We start from the raw sequence: 17,933 nt of genomic DNA, 5'->3' as shown, positions 1-17,933 counted from the left end.
TAAAATAAATTCCATAAACAAATTCACAACTTAACTATTTTTTAGATTTTTAACTATTTGAACATTTTAAACAAATTAGTTTTTTATAAGGAAATGTATGCATAATAAAAAAAATTTACCCAGAAAAAATTGTTTTTATACTTCATTCTAAGGACTTATTGAACTACCCTCGTAAGAAAAGGAATTATCAAGAAAATACACGAATTTTTAAAGAAATAGTCGAATTCTCAACTGAAAAAATATCAATTTACTCCAAAATAGTTGCATTTTTCCTGGAAAAAAAAACAATTTTCATCCAAAAATAAAACAAATTATCAATAAAAAAGTTAAATTGCCAACCAAAAAGATGAATCTTGAACCAAAGAAAAAAAACTTAATTTTTAAAAAATAAGTTCAAATTTCAGCAAAGTTCTGAAATTTTTGACCAGAAAAGACGACTTTTTGACAAAATAATTGTACTTTCTTCTTGGATTCTTTTAGTTCAATTCGCATTGACACAAGAAAAAGAGAAAGTTTTTTGAAAACAGGAAAAAATAATATGCTGAAGAAACAATAATGTAAAAATACTTCGGGATCTGGATTTCTGCTTTCTGTGGGAACTTCATTGGTTGGTTCATCATCACTGAAGATATTTTCTTCTTCCTCATCTTCAGGTTCCAACGGGAGAGATAAAGATCTTTCATTTAAATTGATCGAATCTTCTGATCGACCTATAAAAATCATACATAAAAATAATTAATTTTTTAAGTGAAAATTTTAATTGCAAACTCATTCACAAAATACTGCTAATTGGAAATTTAAAACAGACCAAGTTTCATTTTAGTTATTAAAAAAACAAGCGCGCGCGCCCTACTTTTCAATTCGTTAAACTTAAAAAATATTTAAATACAATTCAATGCTAAATTCTGGAGTAAAAAAATTTTTAACTTAATTTTTTTTTTGCTTAAAATAGGTATAAATTAAGCGAAAAAGTATTATTTTTTAAGAAAAATAAATTTTTAAAAACTTTCAGTTAAAAAAGAATTCTCAACAAAAAATGGAATAGCTGAGTTTTTAGTTGTCAAAAAAATAATTTTCTTTATTATATTTTAAAAATTATTTTTCCTTTTAAATTATAATTTACCTATAATTTTTTGTTTATAGACTGAAAAATCTGTTTTGGTTAAAAATTCAACAAATTTGTTAGAAAATTGGTCTTTATGAAATAAAAATGTATTTCTTTTGGTAAATATTTATTATTTTAAAAAAATTAAAATTAAGACTGTTTTTTGATTTAAAATAAAAATATTTCTAATTTTAATATCAACTATGATATTTTTCATTACGAATTTATCTTTCTGGTTGAATATTCAACTAATAGGTTTAAATACTAGGATGAATTAAGCTGTATTTTAATTAAAATTAAAATATTTTTTTTTTGAAATTCAATTCGAATGCAATTTATTACTAAATTACAGGAATAAAAATTTTTTTGAATACATTTTTGTGACTAAATATGTATAACATAAGCAAAAAAGCGTTATTTTTTATGAAAAACCAATTTAAAAAAAACTTTAATCAGAAAAGAATGAATTTCCAACAAATTTTCTACACAAAAGACGAATTTTTTATAAAATCTGAAACAGTTTAATTTTCAGTTAAAAAATTTAACAAAAAAAAGAAGAATTTTCAACTAAATTAATTAATTTTCACTTAAAAAGTTCAATTATAAACAGGGAAGAATATTTTATTACCAAATAGAATAATTTTGAACAAAATACATGAATTGTCAACAAAATATTTTAATTTAACGAATAGTCGACCTAATAGTTAAATTTTCAACAAAATAATTTAATTTTCAACCAGAAAAATGAATTTTAAACTCAAAAACATTAATGAGTGCTTTAAAAATTAATATTCTACCAAAAAAAAAATTAATTTTCAACAAAATATAGGAATTTTCCACTAAATAGTTGAATATGATAAAACCAAAAATGGAATAGTTAAAACTAATTAGTTCAATTTTTAACAAAATAGTTGATCTTTCAACAAAGTGTTTAAATTTCTAACCAAAGAAATTAAATTTTACCCAAAAAGAATGAAGTTTCGACAAATAAAATTACTTTTCTACCAAAAAAGGCGATTTTTTAAAATCAAAATTTGGAATATTTTAATTTTCAGCTTTAAAAAACTATTTTCAATTAAAATAAATTATTTTAAATCTAAAAAAACTTATTTTTACCAAAAAGAATAAAGTTTTAAATAATGAGTTTAATTTTGAGGAAAATACGTCAATTTTTAACAAAACGTATGAAGTTAAAGAATTTTCTACATAATAGTTAAAGTTTCAACCAATGAAATGAATTTTCAACTAAAAAGATGAATTAATGACGAAAAAAATTAATATTCTATTACAGGAAAAAAAATCTTTTAAAAAATAGAGGAAATATAAACTGAATATTTGAATTTTTATGGAAAAAAGTTCTAAACAACAATTTAATTAATCAATTTTAAGTAAAAGAAAAATAATATTTTTCAACATGAAAGTTAAATTTTGAACAATTAAGAAGGGTTCTGAACCAAAATGATGAATCGACAATGAAAAAAATCAAAGTTTAAAAAAGTAGCTTCACTTTCAACTAAGTAGTTTAATTTTCGACAAAAAAAGTAATTCTCAGTCTAAATAGACGAATTAAAAAAATATACTAAATAAAATTTAATACAAAAAAACAAGTATAATAAATTAATTTTTTACAAAAAAACAGTATTTTCCACACAAAAAAATGAATTTTGAAGCAAGCAGATTAATTTACTACCAAAAAAGATGAATTTTTCACTAAATAGCTGAAGTTTTAACTAAAAAAAGATAAATTTATAATAAAAAAGAAATGAATTTTAAATCTGACGGTGAAAGTTTCAAGGAGAGCAATTAATTTTTAACCAAAAAGAAGATACATTTTTGAACAAAAAATGCAAAATTTACATTATCTCTCATAATAAAAAAATTGTATAAACAAATTTTGCTGTAAGAAAAATTGCAAAATAATTTCAAAATACTTGAAACTTAAAGTTTGCATTGTTTAAAATATAATCCTGTCAATTAAAAATGTTTAAATATGAAAATTATTATTTACCGAGAGGTTCAGTACTTGTAATCTCCAATTTAGGGCTATTGTTCCTGACTTGAGTTTGGCTCAAGAAATATCTGAATGCAGATTGAAAGTCATTTTGATTTTGTGTTTGTTCCATTTTCTTCAATATTTGGCAGGCCCTTTGGTATCTGAAAAATTTGAAAATAATATTGATGATGTTAAAAAATATTTTAAAACCTTTCAAATGATTCCTGAAATTTCGGAAAACAATTAGGAAAATTTTAAAGCACAATTATTTTCAGGTGTAAAAGATTACAAAATTTTAGAAAAAGGTTTGAAAAGCCACAAAAATAAATTCAGATTTAAAAAGATTTCTGCAAATTTAAATCAAAATACAGATTTTTTAAAATTTCGAATTAAAATGTTGAAGATATTAAAATAAAATTCCTCGGAATATTTAAAGTGATTTTTATTTTTTAAATAATTTTAAGGGATTATTTAAAAAGATGTTACAACATTAAAAAGATATTTAGCAATTTTTAAGAGATTACAAATATTTTTAAACTTCGAAAAATATTTAGAAAGGACGATTTAAAAGATAAATTAATTTTTTTATTTTACCAAGTAGCAAAAAGTCCTAAATATCTTTTAAACTGACTCAAATTTTTCTTAAAATTATATAAACTCCTGTAAAATAGAATAAAATTTCTTAGGCATTTTATCGGCATGTCTGAAATCTTCAAAAATCTTTTTGAATTTTCTCGAGGAATCTGAAAAAGATTATATTCATATAACCCTCAGGCAAAGAAACTAGAAAAATAAAATTATTCCAAATTTGTATTTTGTATTAAAAAATATTTTTTCCTTCAAATTGTAATTTGCCGAAACTTTTATTTCTTTCAAGTATTAAGTTGAAAATTCATTTTTTTTATGAATCTGTTTTTTTTTAAGTTGAAATTAAAATTTATATGGATTAAATTATCAACTGTAACATTTTTCGTCGAGAATTAATTTTTTTGAGATGAAAATTCAACTAATTGATTAAAAGTTGTACAAATTCGTTACAATCCATTTTTTGTTTGTTTGAATATTCATTATTTAAGATGAAACTTCTTTTTTTTAGGATTAAACAATTTTGTTAAAGATTAGTCTTTCTTAGATGATTTAAACTGTTTTATGTTTAAAATTAAAATGTCTTTGAATTGAAATGTTAACTCTTAATTTTTTCGATTAGAATCGATCTTTTTTGGCAAAAAATTTATCATTAATATTTGAAAATTCGTCTTTTTTGGAAGTAACTTTATCTTTTCGGTAGAAAATTCATTTTTTTGGTTGAAGATTGAACTATTTTGTTAAAAATTCGTTTTTTCGATGGATTGACCTTTTTTTTATTTAAAATTAAAATCTGTTTTGAACTAAAATACCAATTATTACTTTTTTCGTGAATTAATCTTTTTTTTTATTTATTTTTTTTTTAATTCAATAACTTAGTCAAAAATTATTTTTTTTGCTGTTGAAAATTGATCATTTTAGTTAAAAATTCGCCTTTTTTGAAAAAAACTTTATCTTTTTGGTAGAAAATTCATTTTTTTGGTTGAAGATTTAACTATTTTTTTGAAAATTCGTTTATTCGATGGATCGACCTGTTTTTTATTTAAAATTAAAATATGTTTTGAATTGAAATACCAATTATTACTTTTTTCGTGAATTAATCTTTTTTTTTTATTTTTATTTTTTTGAAATTCAATAACTTAGTCAAAAATTATTTTTTTGTTGTTGTTGAAAATTGATCATTTTAGTTGAAAATTCGCATTTTTTGGAAGAAACTTTATCTTTTCGGTTGAAGATTAATTTTTTTTTGGTTGGAGATTTAACTATTTTGTTAAAAATTCGTTTTTTCGATGAATTGGCCTTTTTTTATTTAAAATTAAAATCTGTTTTAAATTTAATTATAAATTATTACATTTTTCTGGGGAATTAATCTTTTTTTTTTAATTCAATAACTTGGTCAAAAAGTTTTTTGTTGTTGTTGAAAATTGATAATTTTAGTTGAAAGTTTGTCTTTTTGGTAGAAAATTAATCATCTTGGTAAAAAATTCTTTTTTGGTTTAGGATTCAATTATTTGGTTAAAAATTAGTCTCTCTTTGATAATTTAACATGATTTCTATTCAAAATAAAAATATTTTCGAATTAAAATATCAACTATTACAATTTTCGTTAAGAAATAATGTTTCTCTTTGAGAATCCAACTATTGATATGCCGAAATTTTTATTATATATTAAAAATTATTTTTCCTTTCAAATTATAATTTGACTACAATTATTTTGTTTCTAAACTTAAAAAATGTTTTGGTTGAAAATTCGTCTTTATGAAATAAAAATATATTTCTTTTGGTAAATATTTATTATTTAGAAAAAAATTTAAATCTTTTTGATTATTATATCAACTACTACATTTATCGTTGTGAATTATTATTTTTTTAATTCAATAGCTTGGTTAAAAATTAATGTTTTTGTTTGAAAATGTATCATTTTAATTTTAAAACCCCATTTTTTATTTTTTATTCAACTATTTTGTTAAAAATTAATCTTTCTTGGATGATTTGAAAATTCTATTATTGGTTTGACAAAATTTCTATTATATATTTAAAATTATTTTTCTCTTGAATTATAATTTACTTACAATTTCTTTTCTTGACTGAAAAATCTTTTTGGTTGAAAATGCAACAAGTTTTGTTGCATTTAAAATTAAAATCTTTTTTAGTTTTAATATCAACTATTATATTCACCATTAGAAATCATCTTTTTTTGTTAAAAATTCAACTAATATGTAAAAGTTAAGCTACTTTGTTAACAAATTCATCTGTTTTGGCAGAAAATAAGAATTCATTTATTTATTGAAAAATTCAAATACTAGGATAAAAATTAAACTAATTTGTTAAAAATTCACTTATTTAGTTGAACAATTATTTTGTTGCTTGTTGAGAATTCAACTATTTTGTTAAAAAAATAGTTTTTTTATGAATTCAACTGTTTTATATTTAAAATTAAAATCTTTTTGGATTGAGATATCGACTATTACAACTTTTAGCTGAGAATTAATTCATCTGTTTTTTATTTGAAAGAAAATTTTTTTATATAAATGTAGACTATTACATTTTTCGTGGTGAATTAGTTTTTTAAAAATATTCAATGCCTTGGTTAAAAAGTCTTTTCTTTTATTGTTGAAAATTCATAATTTTACTTTAAAAAATTATTTTTTTGTAGAAAATTAACCTTATTGGTAAAAAATTCGTCTATTTTTGAAAATATTTCATTTTTCAGTTAAAAATAAAATCGGTGGGAAATTCATTATTATTTTAACTGTTTTTGATTTAAAATACAATTTTTTTGGATTGAAATATCAACTATTAGTCGACATTTTTATTTCACACTATAAATTATTTTTCCCTTCAAATTATAATTCACCTAAAAATGGTTTTTTCTCGGCTGAAAAATCTTTCTTCGTTAACCATTCGTCTTTTTTGAATTGAAAATGTATCTCATTTAATAAATATTTAATTTCTTGAAAATTAAAATTGCAACTGTTTGGTTTAAAATTAGAGTTTTTTTTTTGACATTCAACTATTTTTTGAAAATTGATTTCGTCTTTGCGGATAATTTCAACTTTTTTTTTTAATCAAAATTAAAATCTTTTTTTTTTTAGTTTTAATATGAACTACTATAGTTTTCATAAGGAATTTATCTTTCTTAGATTTGTAGAAAGTTCATGTTTTTTTTTAAAGAAATTTAACTCTTGTTGATTTAAAATCAAAATCTTTTCAGATGGAAGTAAAAAATATTACATTTTTTGTTGAAAATTCAACTTCTTGAGTGAAAATTGAATTATTATTAAAAAGTAATTTTTTTGATTGAAGATACATAATTTTATTTGAAAATTCGTCCTTTTTCGATTAATATTGATCTTCTGGGTTGAAAATTTTTTTCTTGGATGAATTGAGCTGTTTTTTATATTAAATTAAAATCTTTTTGGGTTTAAAGTGTTTTTAGAGAAATAGTATGTTTGTTTAAAAATCCATTGGTTTGTAATTTTTTCAAGAAATTTTGGAAAATTATAATTTATATAGATTTAGAAACAAATAAACCGAAAAAAAACAGTTGTTCAGAATTGTTATTATTTATAAAAAATTATTTTTCTCTTTAATTATATATTTTATACTTGTATTTTACATAAATTTATATAGATAACAAAATATATATAAATTTTTGTTTTTATTTATATGATATATTTATTATAGATATAGCATTCTGTTTTAGCTGCAGATTTCATTTTTTTTACACGAAAAAAAAACAAACATTTGAGGGACGAGTCAATGATTAGTGGAAAGTTTCGTTACATAATCGAAAGAATATGCGTTGTATTCGTGTAGGTAATAGATTATCAATACAGAACATAAAAAAATGTTAATTGTAAAAATATGGAGAAATGATTATTGTGAAATTACATTTTATACCATTTAATAATAATCTATACATAAAATAATAAATTAAAAATAACATCCTCTGACAATACTACTAAATAATTATGAAAAAATCTTAAAGATTCTTGTTCTTGAAGCTCAATTTAAACATTCCGAATCTAATGAATATAAATCTATTTTTACCACGAAATTTAGGACCATAATCAATGTCAATTATACCCACTGACAAGTTTCATCATACTCTTAAAATCCACAATAATCCAGATTTAAACAATTCTTCAATTTTACTGAAAACGCAACACTGCGAGATTACTGGAAACTGACTTTCAGAAATCAATCTCAAAAAAATCAAAACATCATAAAACGTTTTTCATTCGCGTGAAACATAACCTCAAAAGCAGGATTGGGCGAATCAAAACAAAATGAAATCTTATTTCATACAAACGCCGGTAGATTTCTCGTAAAACGCCACACACGAAAATCCTGAAAGCTGATTAGTTGATAAAGAATTAAAAACTTTTTTTTTAAATTGGAACCAATGCGGTTTCAATACTTTCGCGCCGATTTCTGCGCCCTGATCTATCGGTTACTTCTTGAACTAAAGTAAAACACAGAATAGCGTCCATATCTTCACACGCGTGAAAGCCTGTCAAACCGTTTCAAAAATGAAGAAATTTTTGTCTCTTACGTTAATTGCATGTAATCTCGTTGATAATTATTGATAAAAAAATTTCTTACCTTCAATTATGATTCTCGGAAGTAGTATTTGCACCCTTTGTTTAAGCGTGAAGAAAGGAAAAATGTTTTTAAAATGATGTGCCAGAAACAGGGAATACAGTCAACCAGTTAACTCTACTGACGATTCTCGCGATTCTCGCAGATGTGCTCGGCGCTCCCTGTTCTGGTATCTTTTCGCACTGCGCATGCTTTATGTCGACAACCGAATTGGCTACCATTGGCGTGCTTATTTAAAACGATTAAATTTGCAAATCAATTGTTTACAGCAAATAATACTTATAAAGTGTATAAACATTATTTTACATTCATAATTTTGATCAAAAAAATGTTTCTTCCTTTAAATAGAAAATCGATCATTTATTTTTAAGGAATAAAATCAGATCATTCATTTACCTTTCATATTTTAAGTCTATTTTCTGATCAAGGAATTATTTTAAATGATTGTAAAATTATTATTTGTTGTGAACAATTCACTTGGTGGTAGTGATTTCACTTGTGGTAAATTAACTTGCAACAAACAATTCACGTGTTCACCACTCACGCGTAATCGGTACGACTCCGAGTTCTGCGAAAATTCAAATTTAATATACAAAAAATAGATTTTTTTATACAAATTATTATTAAAAGTTCATAATTCATTCGTGAAAAAGAATCAAAGTGTAATTCATTCAGTTGAAAAAGAAAAATGTAATGTCTTGAGTACTGTCAGTTATTCTTGCATAATTCTGAATTTCACCATTACAACATTATTGAAAATTGATTGTTTTTGTTCAAAATTCAACCATGTCTTTGAAAATTGACTTTCTTTTTAGAAAATTCTTCTTCTTGTTTGCAAGTTCATTTATTTTGATTACAAATTGATTTCTTTAGTTGAAAATGGAACTACTTTGTTAAAAATATTTTTGTTGTTAAAAATTTAAATTTAAGTTAAAAATTCATCAGCCTGGGTTGAAAATTTAAGTGTTTTGTCCAAATTTCCTGTTTTTGGTTACAAAATTTGTTCTAATTGAAAATTGGAACTTTTTAAATTTGAATTATAAATTAATTTTTGAATAACTTCAAATTTAAGTATTTTATTTAAAATTTGCCTTTTTTGTTAAAATTCAACTGTTTTTTATTCAAGATTAAAATCTTTTTTAGATGGAATATTATTTTATACTTTATTCAAAACTTTTACTCGGGTGAACGCGGTTATATATTATAGCCACGGACTAAGTCAAGCGACTGATGAGATTAGGAAATTATAAGTTAACTTAATAGGATGCTTAAAACCTCTTGCGATGATGCTGATACAGTTACGAACATCCGCGAGCGTTGGAAGTGACAACAGTCACCTCTGGATGCTTTCTTCTTTTGAAGATTCTGGGATTCTGGGTTGAGACCGCAAAAGTTCTCCTGGCGCTTCGGTGATTCCGTTGCGTCCCCTAATAAGCCTTAAGCAGGTACCATCACTACAAGAATTTTCTTTACCATTTTAACCAAACTTTCACGATATCTAAATATGATCACCAAAAGTACTCAGTTAAAATCTCAGAAGCCTAGGGTACTTTATAAATAAGTTATTAACATTTTTAATTACGTCATATTTAACATTGTGTCTTATGAGAGATGGCGTTTTTGAGCTCTTTACTGAGTGATATCTAAGTAACCACCATTAAGATAATATTGATAATTTTTTCAATGAAAAACAAGTATTTCAAAATTGAGGTGCAAAAATAATATTAACTATTTGGTTCCTGCATATACATGAAAAACAATAATTAATCACGAAACTTGCGCTTCTGAACGTTGATTATCGCAATCTGTCAACATCGCGAGGCGTAATCAGTGTAGATCTCAGTCAGCCATTGATCTCAGTCAGCCAGATTTTAACTCAGTAAGTCACACGAGTGTAGGAATTACGACTGCGTAGTCAACTGATCTCGGCAGTAGCGTTGGTACCTCCTTAAGTTTGACCTCATAGCCCTTTCCATATTATTTTTGCTTTTTTTTATTTTTGATTATTATTTTTGCACCTCAATTTTGAAATACTTGTTTTTCATTGAAAAAATTATCAATATTATCTTAATGGTGGTTACTTAGATATCACTCAGTAAAGAGCTCAAAAACGCCATCTCTCATAAGACACAATGTTAAATATGACGTAATTAAAAATGTTAATAACTTATTTCCGCAGCCACGCTGTTGACTGATATTTCAGACTCATTGATGCAGCAACTGCCTGTGATTGTTACACGTTTTCCTGCAATCGTAGGGGAGTGACAAAGGATATGATTAGACGTCTGGGTAGGCTCGACCATACACGGAGAGAACAAAACGGCTGTGGTCACCGCCACTCACGGTGCTGATGCGCGCGACGGGAAAAAAGAGCTTCGAAATGCTCGAGCATATGTAATAGTGACGTGTTCACGGTGACCACGAGAGTGCTACACGGTTGTCATGAGCACGAGTCACAGTGCGGACTTTCCCGACGGCCACCACTGCGATCATAGTGTTTCGAATTATTTTCAAACGCATCAGCACTGTTATGTCGCAGCGATGTGAACCGTTTTGTTCACAGTCCTTGCAACCGTTTGGCTCTGAACTGTGAATCGTCGCGTTTAATTATTTTTTGAAATTTAATTGAGTATAAAGGTCGATTTGAAAAGTAGAAATAATGATTTAAATATTGAAATCAGCAATTTGATCAATTAAACCCTTGTGTGCAAAAGGTGCTTAGGGACATTTTGGCAACTTTACAGATGAGTTAAACCAAAGATAATCTTTGGTTCAACAATATTCTGTAAAATCGAAATCACCATTTAGGGATAAAAACCAACTGTACTCCCGAGCTGAAAAAATTACTGAATTGAGGGCAAAAAAGTTTATTCAGAAAAAATCAGCCATTTTAGAGGAAATTGATGTGGAAGTTGACAATCTGAAACTGAAACTAACCTAAAATTGGAGCAAGCTCGGCTGAGAGTTAAGATAAAAAATTCAATTTTTGACTTCCCTATCGAAAAGAATCTTTGAGTATATACTAAAAATTCTTTAGGTCAAAGAAGCTCAGAGAAATTCTCCGCAGGCACTCAGGGAGATATTTTTAAAGGTCCAGGTAGCTCGTTTAAATGGTCTGAAGGATTTAAAATATCCTTTCCGAAATTGAAATAAGAATACGATCACAAATAACAAGCAGAGAGGCTGAAATTGAAATATGAGTGCGATCATAAATAACAAGCAAAAAAGCTATCTCAATAGAGTAGCCGACACTCAAGGGTCCTTTGTTAAGCTTTCGGATTAAAATTTAGAAGTAGATTTTCTTTAATTTCATAGTTAACAGCCTAAAACATAATAATTTTGAATCTACGGGTTTCGATGACTTCAGATATCTAACTTTTTTTTAATGCTTAAAATTGGAATTAATAGAAAGTTTCTCGTAAATGGAATGAGATACGCCAAAGAAGACAACATTTTTTAATTCAACTAGAAAATTGTATATTAGTATATAAGTTATAATTATAAATAAGTATAATAAGAAAATTCATCAATTAAAAAAAGTGTTAATAATTTGAAGAGAAATTTAAAAAGGGAGAGCGGATTAGCCACGACCAACTACTGTAAATAACTGCCCGCCCGGTACGCGACGAATACAAAAGGACCATTATATTACCGTCGCACCACTCTTAAAAGGACTACTAAAAGGATCTTGAAAAGGACCCAAATCTCTCAAACTATCTCCAAGACTATTTTGTTTCAAATCGACTCTGTTTATAGACTCAAATGGGCCAGGCGATTTCGCTAAAGAAAACTCAGAAATTTCTTTCGGTAGGGTTGAAAATAAATAAATAAAAACATGCTCCTAAAATATTGAGTTTGCGAATATAAATAAAAAAAGTTTGATGTAAAAAGCAGTTCTAAGAAAATCGACCGAAAATGCTGACTCTTGAATTTCATAGGTTTTAAAAATCAATTTGTTTTGAAAGTCAATCAATTAAAAGTAGACTTTTTATTTTTTACGAAAATAAAAACATGATTTCCAGATATGAGGATGCTAAATGAGAATTAAACATTTTTTCTCTAAGAAAGTTATTCAGTTCGGAGGAAATGAAATTTTGTGTGATGGTTTCACGGTGTGAAATATTGTTTTTTCGCTTTTTTTCCTCTTGAAAATGAGTAAATGTGATTATTTATATATTTTTCTCACTATTTGGAATAGATTTTATTGGCGAATAAAAGCCAAACTAGTCACATCACAAAAAATTCGTATTTAAAAAGAAAATGTCAAGATTTCAAGTTTTAGGATAGGATGGCGCAGGTATACTTGTATTTTGTTTGAAACAATCAATTTTTTATTTGAATTATCAAGAAACGCTAATAAAGAAATGAATCACTTGTAAAATGTCATAAAAATGTTAAGAACACATTGTATGGAGGTCACGTACGGCATGCCCCTTGACACCCTGCGGCGTACCTAATTTTTATTACTATAATAAAAAACGCGAGTTAGAACAAATGCCTTTACCGCAATGTGTAATTAGTTCTTAAATATTTGTGGGTCGATAAACCCATTTTTGCCGAAATGCTCTTTGGCACCTTTTGGACTAGCACCATTTAAATATTTTTCAGTTAAAAAAATGAAAATAAAATTCATGAATGACCACTTACATCGCTTAAATATTATTGATATATTATTTTTTATTGAAATTATGATAATAAGTGGATCACTTACCATAAATAGATGAGCAGACGCAAAACGACCGTCAATCGGTTTACATTTTTACGATCAGCTGATGCATAAACCCTAAACGGTTGTCAGGACTGTAACAAAACGGTTCACACCGCTGCGACATAACAGTGCTTTGTTCCTAATTCGTTGTAGAACAAACTTGTAACAGGGTTCTTGAACTTCGATATAACACTGTTACGGCACAGTTCTAGAAAAAACTTGAAATAAATATTATAAAGCATCTGTGATCAGTTTATTCTAGTAAAATTCCATAGCAACTGTTCCAGAACAGTGCTGTCACATATTTCAAGAACAGTTCTGTCACAATTTTGTCACAGTGTTCTAGAACACTGTTACCTTTTTGTTCTAGAATAGCTTGAGTAGTTTCTTTGCTTGGTTATAGTTTACCTTTGAGCCCAAGAGTGTTTTAGCCTGTTTGCAGCCAGAGAGCAAAGCCCACTCATTCTAATGTAGTGACTAACCTACAGGAAATTGTTACAACTGGCTCGGGTAGAGTAAACATTTTTTTTGCTGCTAGTTTCGCTAGCCTGTCCGATATCTCATTGCCCTTTATGCCCCTGTGTCCAGGGATTCAAAGCAGAAGTGAATCTTTTTTCTGTCGCTAGCTTATTCTGTGCCTCAAAGCACTCCGAAACTAGTATAGCGGCGTTGTCATTGTTCCATTCAGGGCCATTGGAGCAGCTCTGCTGTCTGAGCAGATACGAATGTTTTTTTTATTGAAGGTTGTTTTATTGAAAGAATGTTTCTTTTATTTACCTTACAGGCGCACTGGAGCATGGTAATAATCTCGGATTGTAGAACTGTGGCGTAGAACCCGATCGTGATTGTGAAGCCCATTCTATTCCTTCTACGACATAAACCGGCTCCTGCATTTTCCTTGTTCCTGAAACCATCTGTAAACCAGTTGTCTCTTTTACTGGGCACTTATGTCGAGATACTGCTATCGTTTACCATATTTAATCTCCATGACACCTTCGCAGCCACGGTCTTGATGGTGAGATGAAGAAGCTCCAAATCAATCAGTACCCCCTGAGCCATCGTGGGTGTCGACTTCGAAGTACCAGTGATGCCTCTCAGGATCAATCTCCTGATCCTTTCCAGTCGAGACTTCACAGTAGACAGTTCGTCCCTGCTCCGCCAAACCACTGCCGCGTAGGTCAGCCTGGGTCACAGTATTGCTGTGTACATCCACATAAGTGTTTCCAGTTTACAACCCAGCTTTTTCCTATGGCTCTCCTATAGAGCCAAAAAGTCGCTACTAGTTTCTTGCACTTGTTTTCCAGGTGCTCATTCAATGACAGCTTTTTATCCAGAATGACTCATAGATATTTGGCTCGTTCTTTTATTTCCAGTTGTCCTGCCAGTTTCAATATACTCCTGGATCCCCACTTATACCTTCTGGTGAATACAACTGTGTCCGCACTTACTTGGCTATCCAGGCACGATAACCAGCATATCGTACCCATGGCCTATAACGTGGTGGCCCTGAATCGTGAGCACATGAAGCAGTTCATCCACTAGCAGGCACCACAGCAGGGGTGATAAAATTCCTCCCTGCGAACATCCCGAGTCAACGGTTCTACATAAAGTGGTATTACCCTCAGTCGCAGTTAGGTTCCTGTTAGCCAATATGTGGCAGGTTCATTCCATAACTATAATAGGCACACCGTGTGAGATCATGTCCGACCTGATCACCTTTCCTGAGGTGTAGTTAAAGCATCCTTCGATGTCCATAGAGGTTCCAATCGCGAGGCCTTTTTGCTTCAGTTGTCCTTCAATTAGGTTTACTGCTCCGCTTAGGGTCATATCAGTCGAGTGACAGGCCCAATAGGCGTGTTATTGTTGGTGAAATGGTGTACTTAACAAGACCTTATTACGGATATATCTGTCAACGAGTCTTTTCACTCGTTTTAGTAGAATAGATGTAAGGCTAATAGGACGGAAATCTGTGGGTGAAGTATAACCGTTCCTGCCTGCTCTCGAAATGAAGACTATCTCGCACCCCTCAATGCCGCCGAAACATAACTCAACATCAAACTAGTCCTAGCAAGTATTACGATCGGCCCTGTGATGATCTCGTCAGCCTTCTATAAAAAGACTGGATATATGCCATGCGGATCAGGAAACTTGTGAGGACAGAAGGACTTTAGGGCCCACCTAACCTAGCTTTCATTGCCTCGGAGATTTTGCGTCCTCTTCTCCGAACCTTGTAAAGCCCGGAAAATGAACCTTGATCAGGTGAGCCAAGTTATTCTATCAGACTCTGAGTATCCCCCGCTGGGCAATTTCAGAGTGCCAAGAATGGCATCCGGATTTCGAGAGAGCAGCTTATCCAGTCTAGCTGCCTCTGGTCTTTTCTCGGTGTCTATGCACAAGTTGGGCCAGATTTCTTGCTTTGCCTTACTTTATTGCACTCCTATATTCACTGCTGATCGTCGTAAATGAGGTCCATAGTTCCTCCGATTTGCCAATACTGGTACGTCAGAACCTCCCCCTGGTTTCCCTACGAAGCTCTTCGAGATTCCCATTCCACCAGTGTGTCTCCCTAGCCTTTCGGAGTCTTGAAGGTCGACGATTACTTTCATAATTAGATTTAATGGCTTCAGTGAAAATCTTGGCCGTTATCTCCAAGGAATCCACGTCTCTGATTGAGTTACCCCGTATTCAGAATATCTTAATCAGTGTTGATTAGGTATTCCAGTAGATCATTACTTCTTGAGTTGATGTCCGTGCTGCCCCACCAAGTATAGTGGTAGTTAGCATCGCACCCCAACAAAAAAGGAAGATCGCTTACCTTGCAGTATTCCACCAGTGCATTTACTCGACTGGTGGACTGCTATCGCTGTCATATGGAAAGTAATTCGATCCCATGACGAATCTTCCTCTTCCTTTAAGATCCGTGACATGTTTCGGTGTCTTTGCGATATCGTAAAGACATCGTCAGATCATACGACTCATTCACCATATCATTAAAACACCTTAACGACATGGACAGAGGATGTCGTAAAGTTGTCCTGAAGATGACGCAACGATGTCATAAAGACGTCGCCAGATTTTGTGCCCAATAGGTTATCAGTGTTAGATACCTCCGGCTTTTTTCCTAGATTAATAAATATTTAATCTTAAAATTCTGGAGAATGATATTAAACATGCTAACAGTCGTCCAAGTACACTTTTTTTGTGCGTTAATCCAAAAAAATTTTGATTTTTCTAAAAACGTGCGTGTATATTTTGAGGTTATGTGTGTTACAATTCTCCCGAGCGTTTCATCCAAAATACACAATATTTTTGGCCGAAAACTTTAGACTTACAAATAAACATATTAGCTAATGTCCCGGAACTAACCTTCTTTGTAGGCAATCAAAAAATTTTATTTCATAAATAATTTCCAAATTATTGAAATGACAGAGATGAAAAGCGACGTAACCTCAAAATAATGCACATGCATACAATTTTTATTTAGTGCAATAAAATTTTTGTAGGTGTATTTGGATATCATTTTTTATAGGGATTTAAAGTTTCATTAAACTTTGGAAATGTTTCAAAGTTTCAAATATTACAGCTAAAAATTTTTTAACATTTCATGGAAACATCATTCTTTTTGTTTGATAAGTTTATTATTACAATTTTGGATCAGAATTCATATTTTTGACTCGAAAATTGAATTATTCGGTTGAAATGCACTGTAAAAAAATCTATTGAATTTTACATCTCTGGTTGATGTAAATAAAAAGACCCTCGTGTATCGGAGTAACGAAAATGTAAAATTCATTATGTGAAAGAATAAAATAAAATCAAATTTATCAGGGCGACAGGTTTCGAACACTCGAAAGCTCAAACTTCGTAGGATGGCCGTTGAATTAACCTTAATTTCATTGTGACATTTACCATAGTCTAAGTGATTTTGACATTTTCACCCTCTTATTAAGAGCAGTTTATACTGTTACGGTTACAAGAAACCCTTTACAATTCTTGATAAGTAAATATAACATTTCTTTTTTCTACCCGCGGGTAGAAATTGCCTCTTTATTCCTGAACTAAATATTAGCTCTTACAAGGCCACAGCTAGAAGTTTTAGCTGGAAGAATCTAAGCTTTCCCTCTGCTGACCCTTGACAGATTATTGTCGTGGGATACTTGACTTACATTATTTATATACTCACTTTTCAGCACTATATTTTTTAATTAAACTAGGTAAAAAGCTTTATTCATAAAGATGTATTTAAAAAATAATTTCTATCAATTAATTATTTTCTCGAGGGGACCTTGTAAAGCCCTCGACAGGTAAAACGGGTAATACGGCTGTGAGTGCAAAAAAGTACATTATTGTTCTTATGCTAAATTATACTTAAATTTAAAAAAGAACGAATTTTAAAAAATTACCGAGATGCCAACTTTAAGAAGTTTAATTTTTTTCTGAAAATATTAAAAACATTTGGTGTCTTGAAAATTTGAAAAGAATTTTTCTTAAAGATCAATTGAATTTGAAATCATGTAAGTACGTTTAAAAATCGTATATAACAAATCGAACTTCAAGAAACTTTTTTCCTAATATCTCAAGTATCGGATGAATGCCGTATAGCATTTATGAAATCGCACTCAGCATGTCATCGTATCAATAAACTGCGTTTGTCATTAGTTATTAGGAGTGTTAGTGTTTGCATATGCATTTTACCGAGAGCAAAAAGACCGTTTGATGCTTCAGCACAATATTTCATTGATTCGGAAATATTTTTTTCCTCAGTGTGTGAGGTACTATCTAAATTCTATAAAAACCCTATTAATAGGCTCTCATTAGGTTACTTTAAAAAAATATATATACAGTCTGTCAAGTTAAAGCGTGGGTGGCTTTACTCGCAGTCGGTAAGGTGTATCGGCATGATTTTGGTGTCAAAATATTAAGAAGAGCTCCCTCTT

The 17,933-nt window shown here is 29.1% G+C and overlaps 1 protein-coding gene across 4 annotated transcripts in view; it reads right to left on the bottom strand.

Annotated features, from left to right (window-relative positions):
- LOC117169007 overlaps window positions 1-8,414 on the bottom strand; it is a 15,494-nt gene extending 7,080 nt beyond the window's left edge. The window contains exons 1-3 of one of the 4 annotated variants that reach the window (XM_033355056.1): window positions 8,292-8,414; window positions 3,114-3,259; window positions 568-710 (exon numbers count right to left, since the gene is read on the bottom strand). In XM_033355056.1, the coding sequence (XP_033210947.1) occupies window positions 568-710; window positions 3,114-3,228 (258 nt within the window). In that variant the 5' untranslated portion in view covers window positions 3,229-3,259; window positions 8,292-8,414. Of the gene's footprint in view, window positions 1-567; window positions 711-3,113; window positions 3,260-7,736; window positions 7,923-8,291 lie in introns of those variants that run through there. The other 3 variants (XM_033355055.1, XM_033355058.1, XM_033355057.1) reach the window with 3 other exon arrangements.
- Between the last annotated feature and the right edge of the window lie 9,519 nt (window positions 8,415-17,933).

This window comes from Belonocnema kinseyi, chromosome 3 (genome assembly GCF_010883055.1).
Source record: "Belonocnema kinseyi isolate 2016_QV_RU_SX_M_011 chromosome 3, B_treatae_v1, whole genome shotgun sequence".
In the NCBI taxonomy this organism is placed as follows: Eukaryota; Metazoa; Arthropoda; class Insecta; order Hymenoptera; family Cynipidae; genus Belonocnema; species Belonocnema kinseyi.
This window is presented reverse-complemented; position numbering and strand designations above follow the sequence as displayed.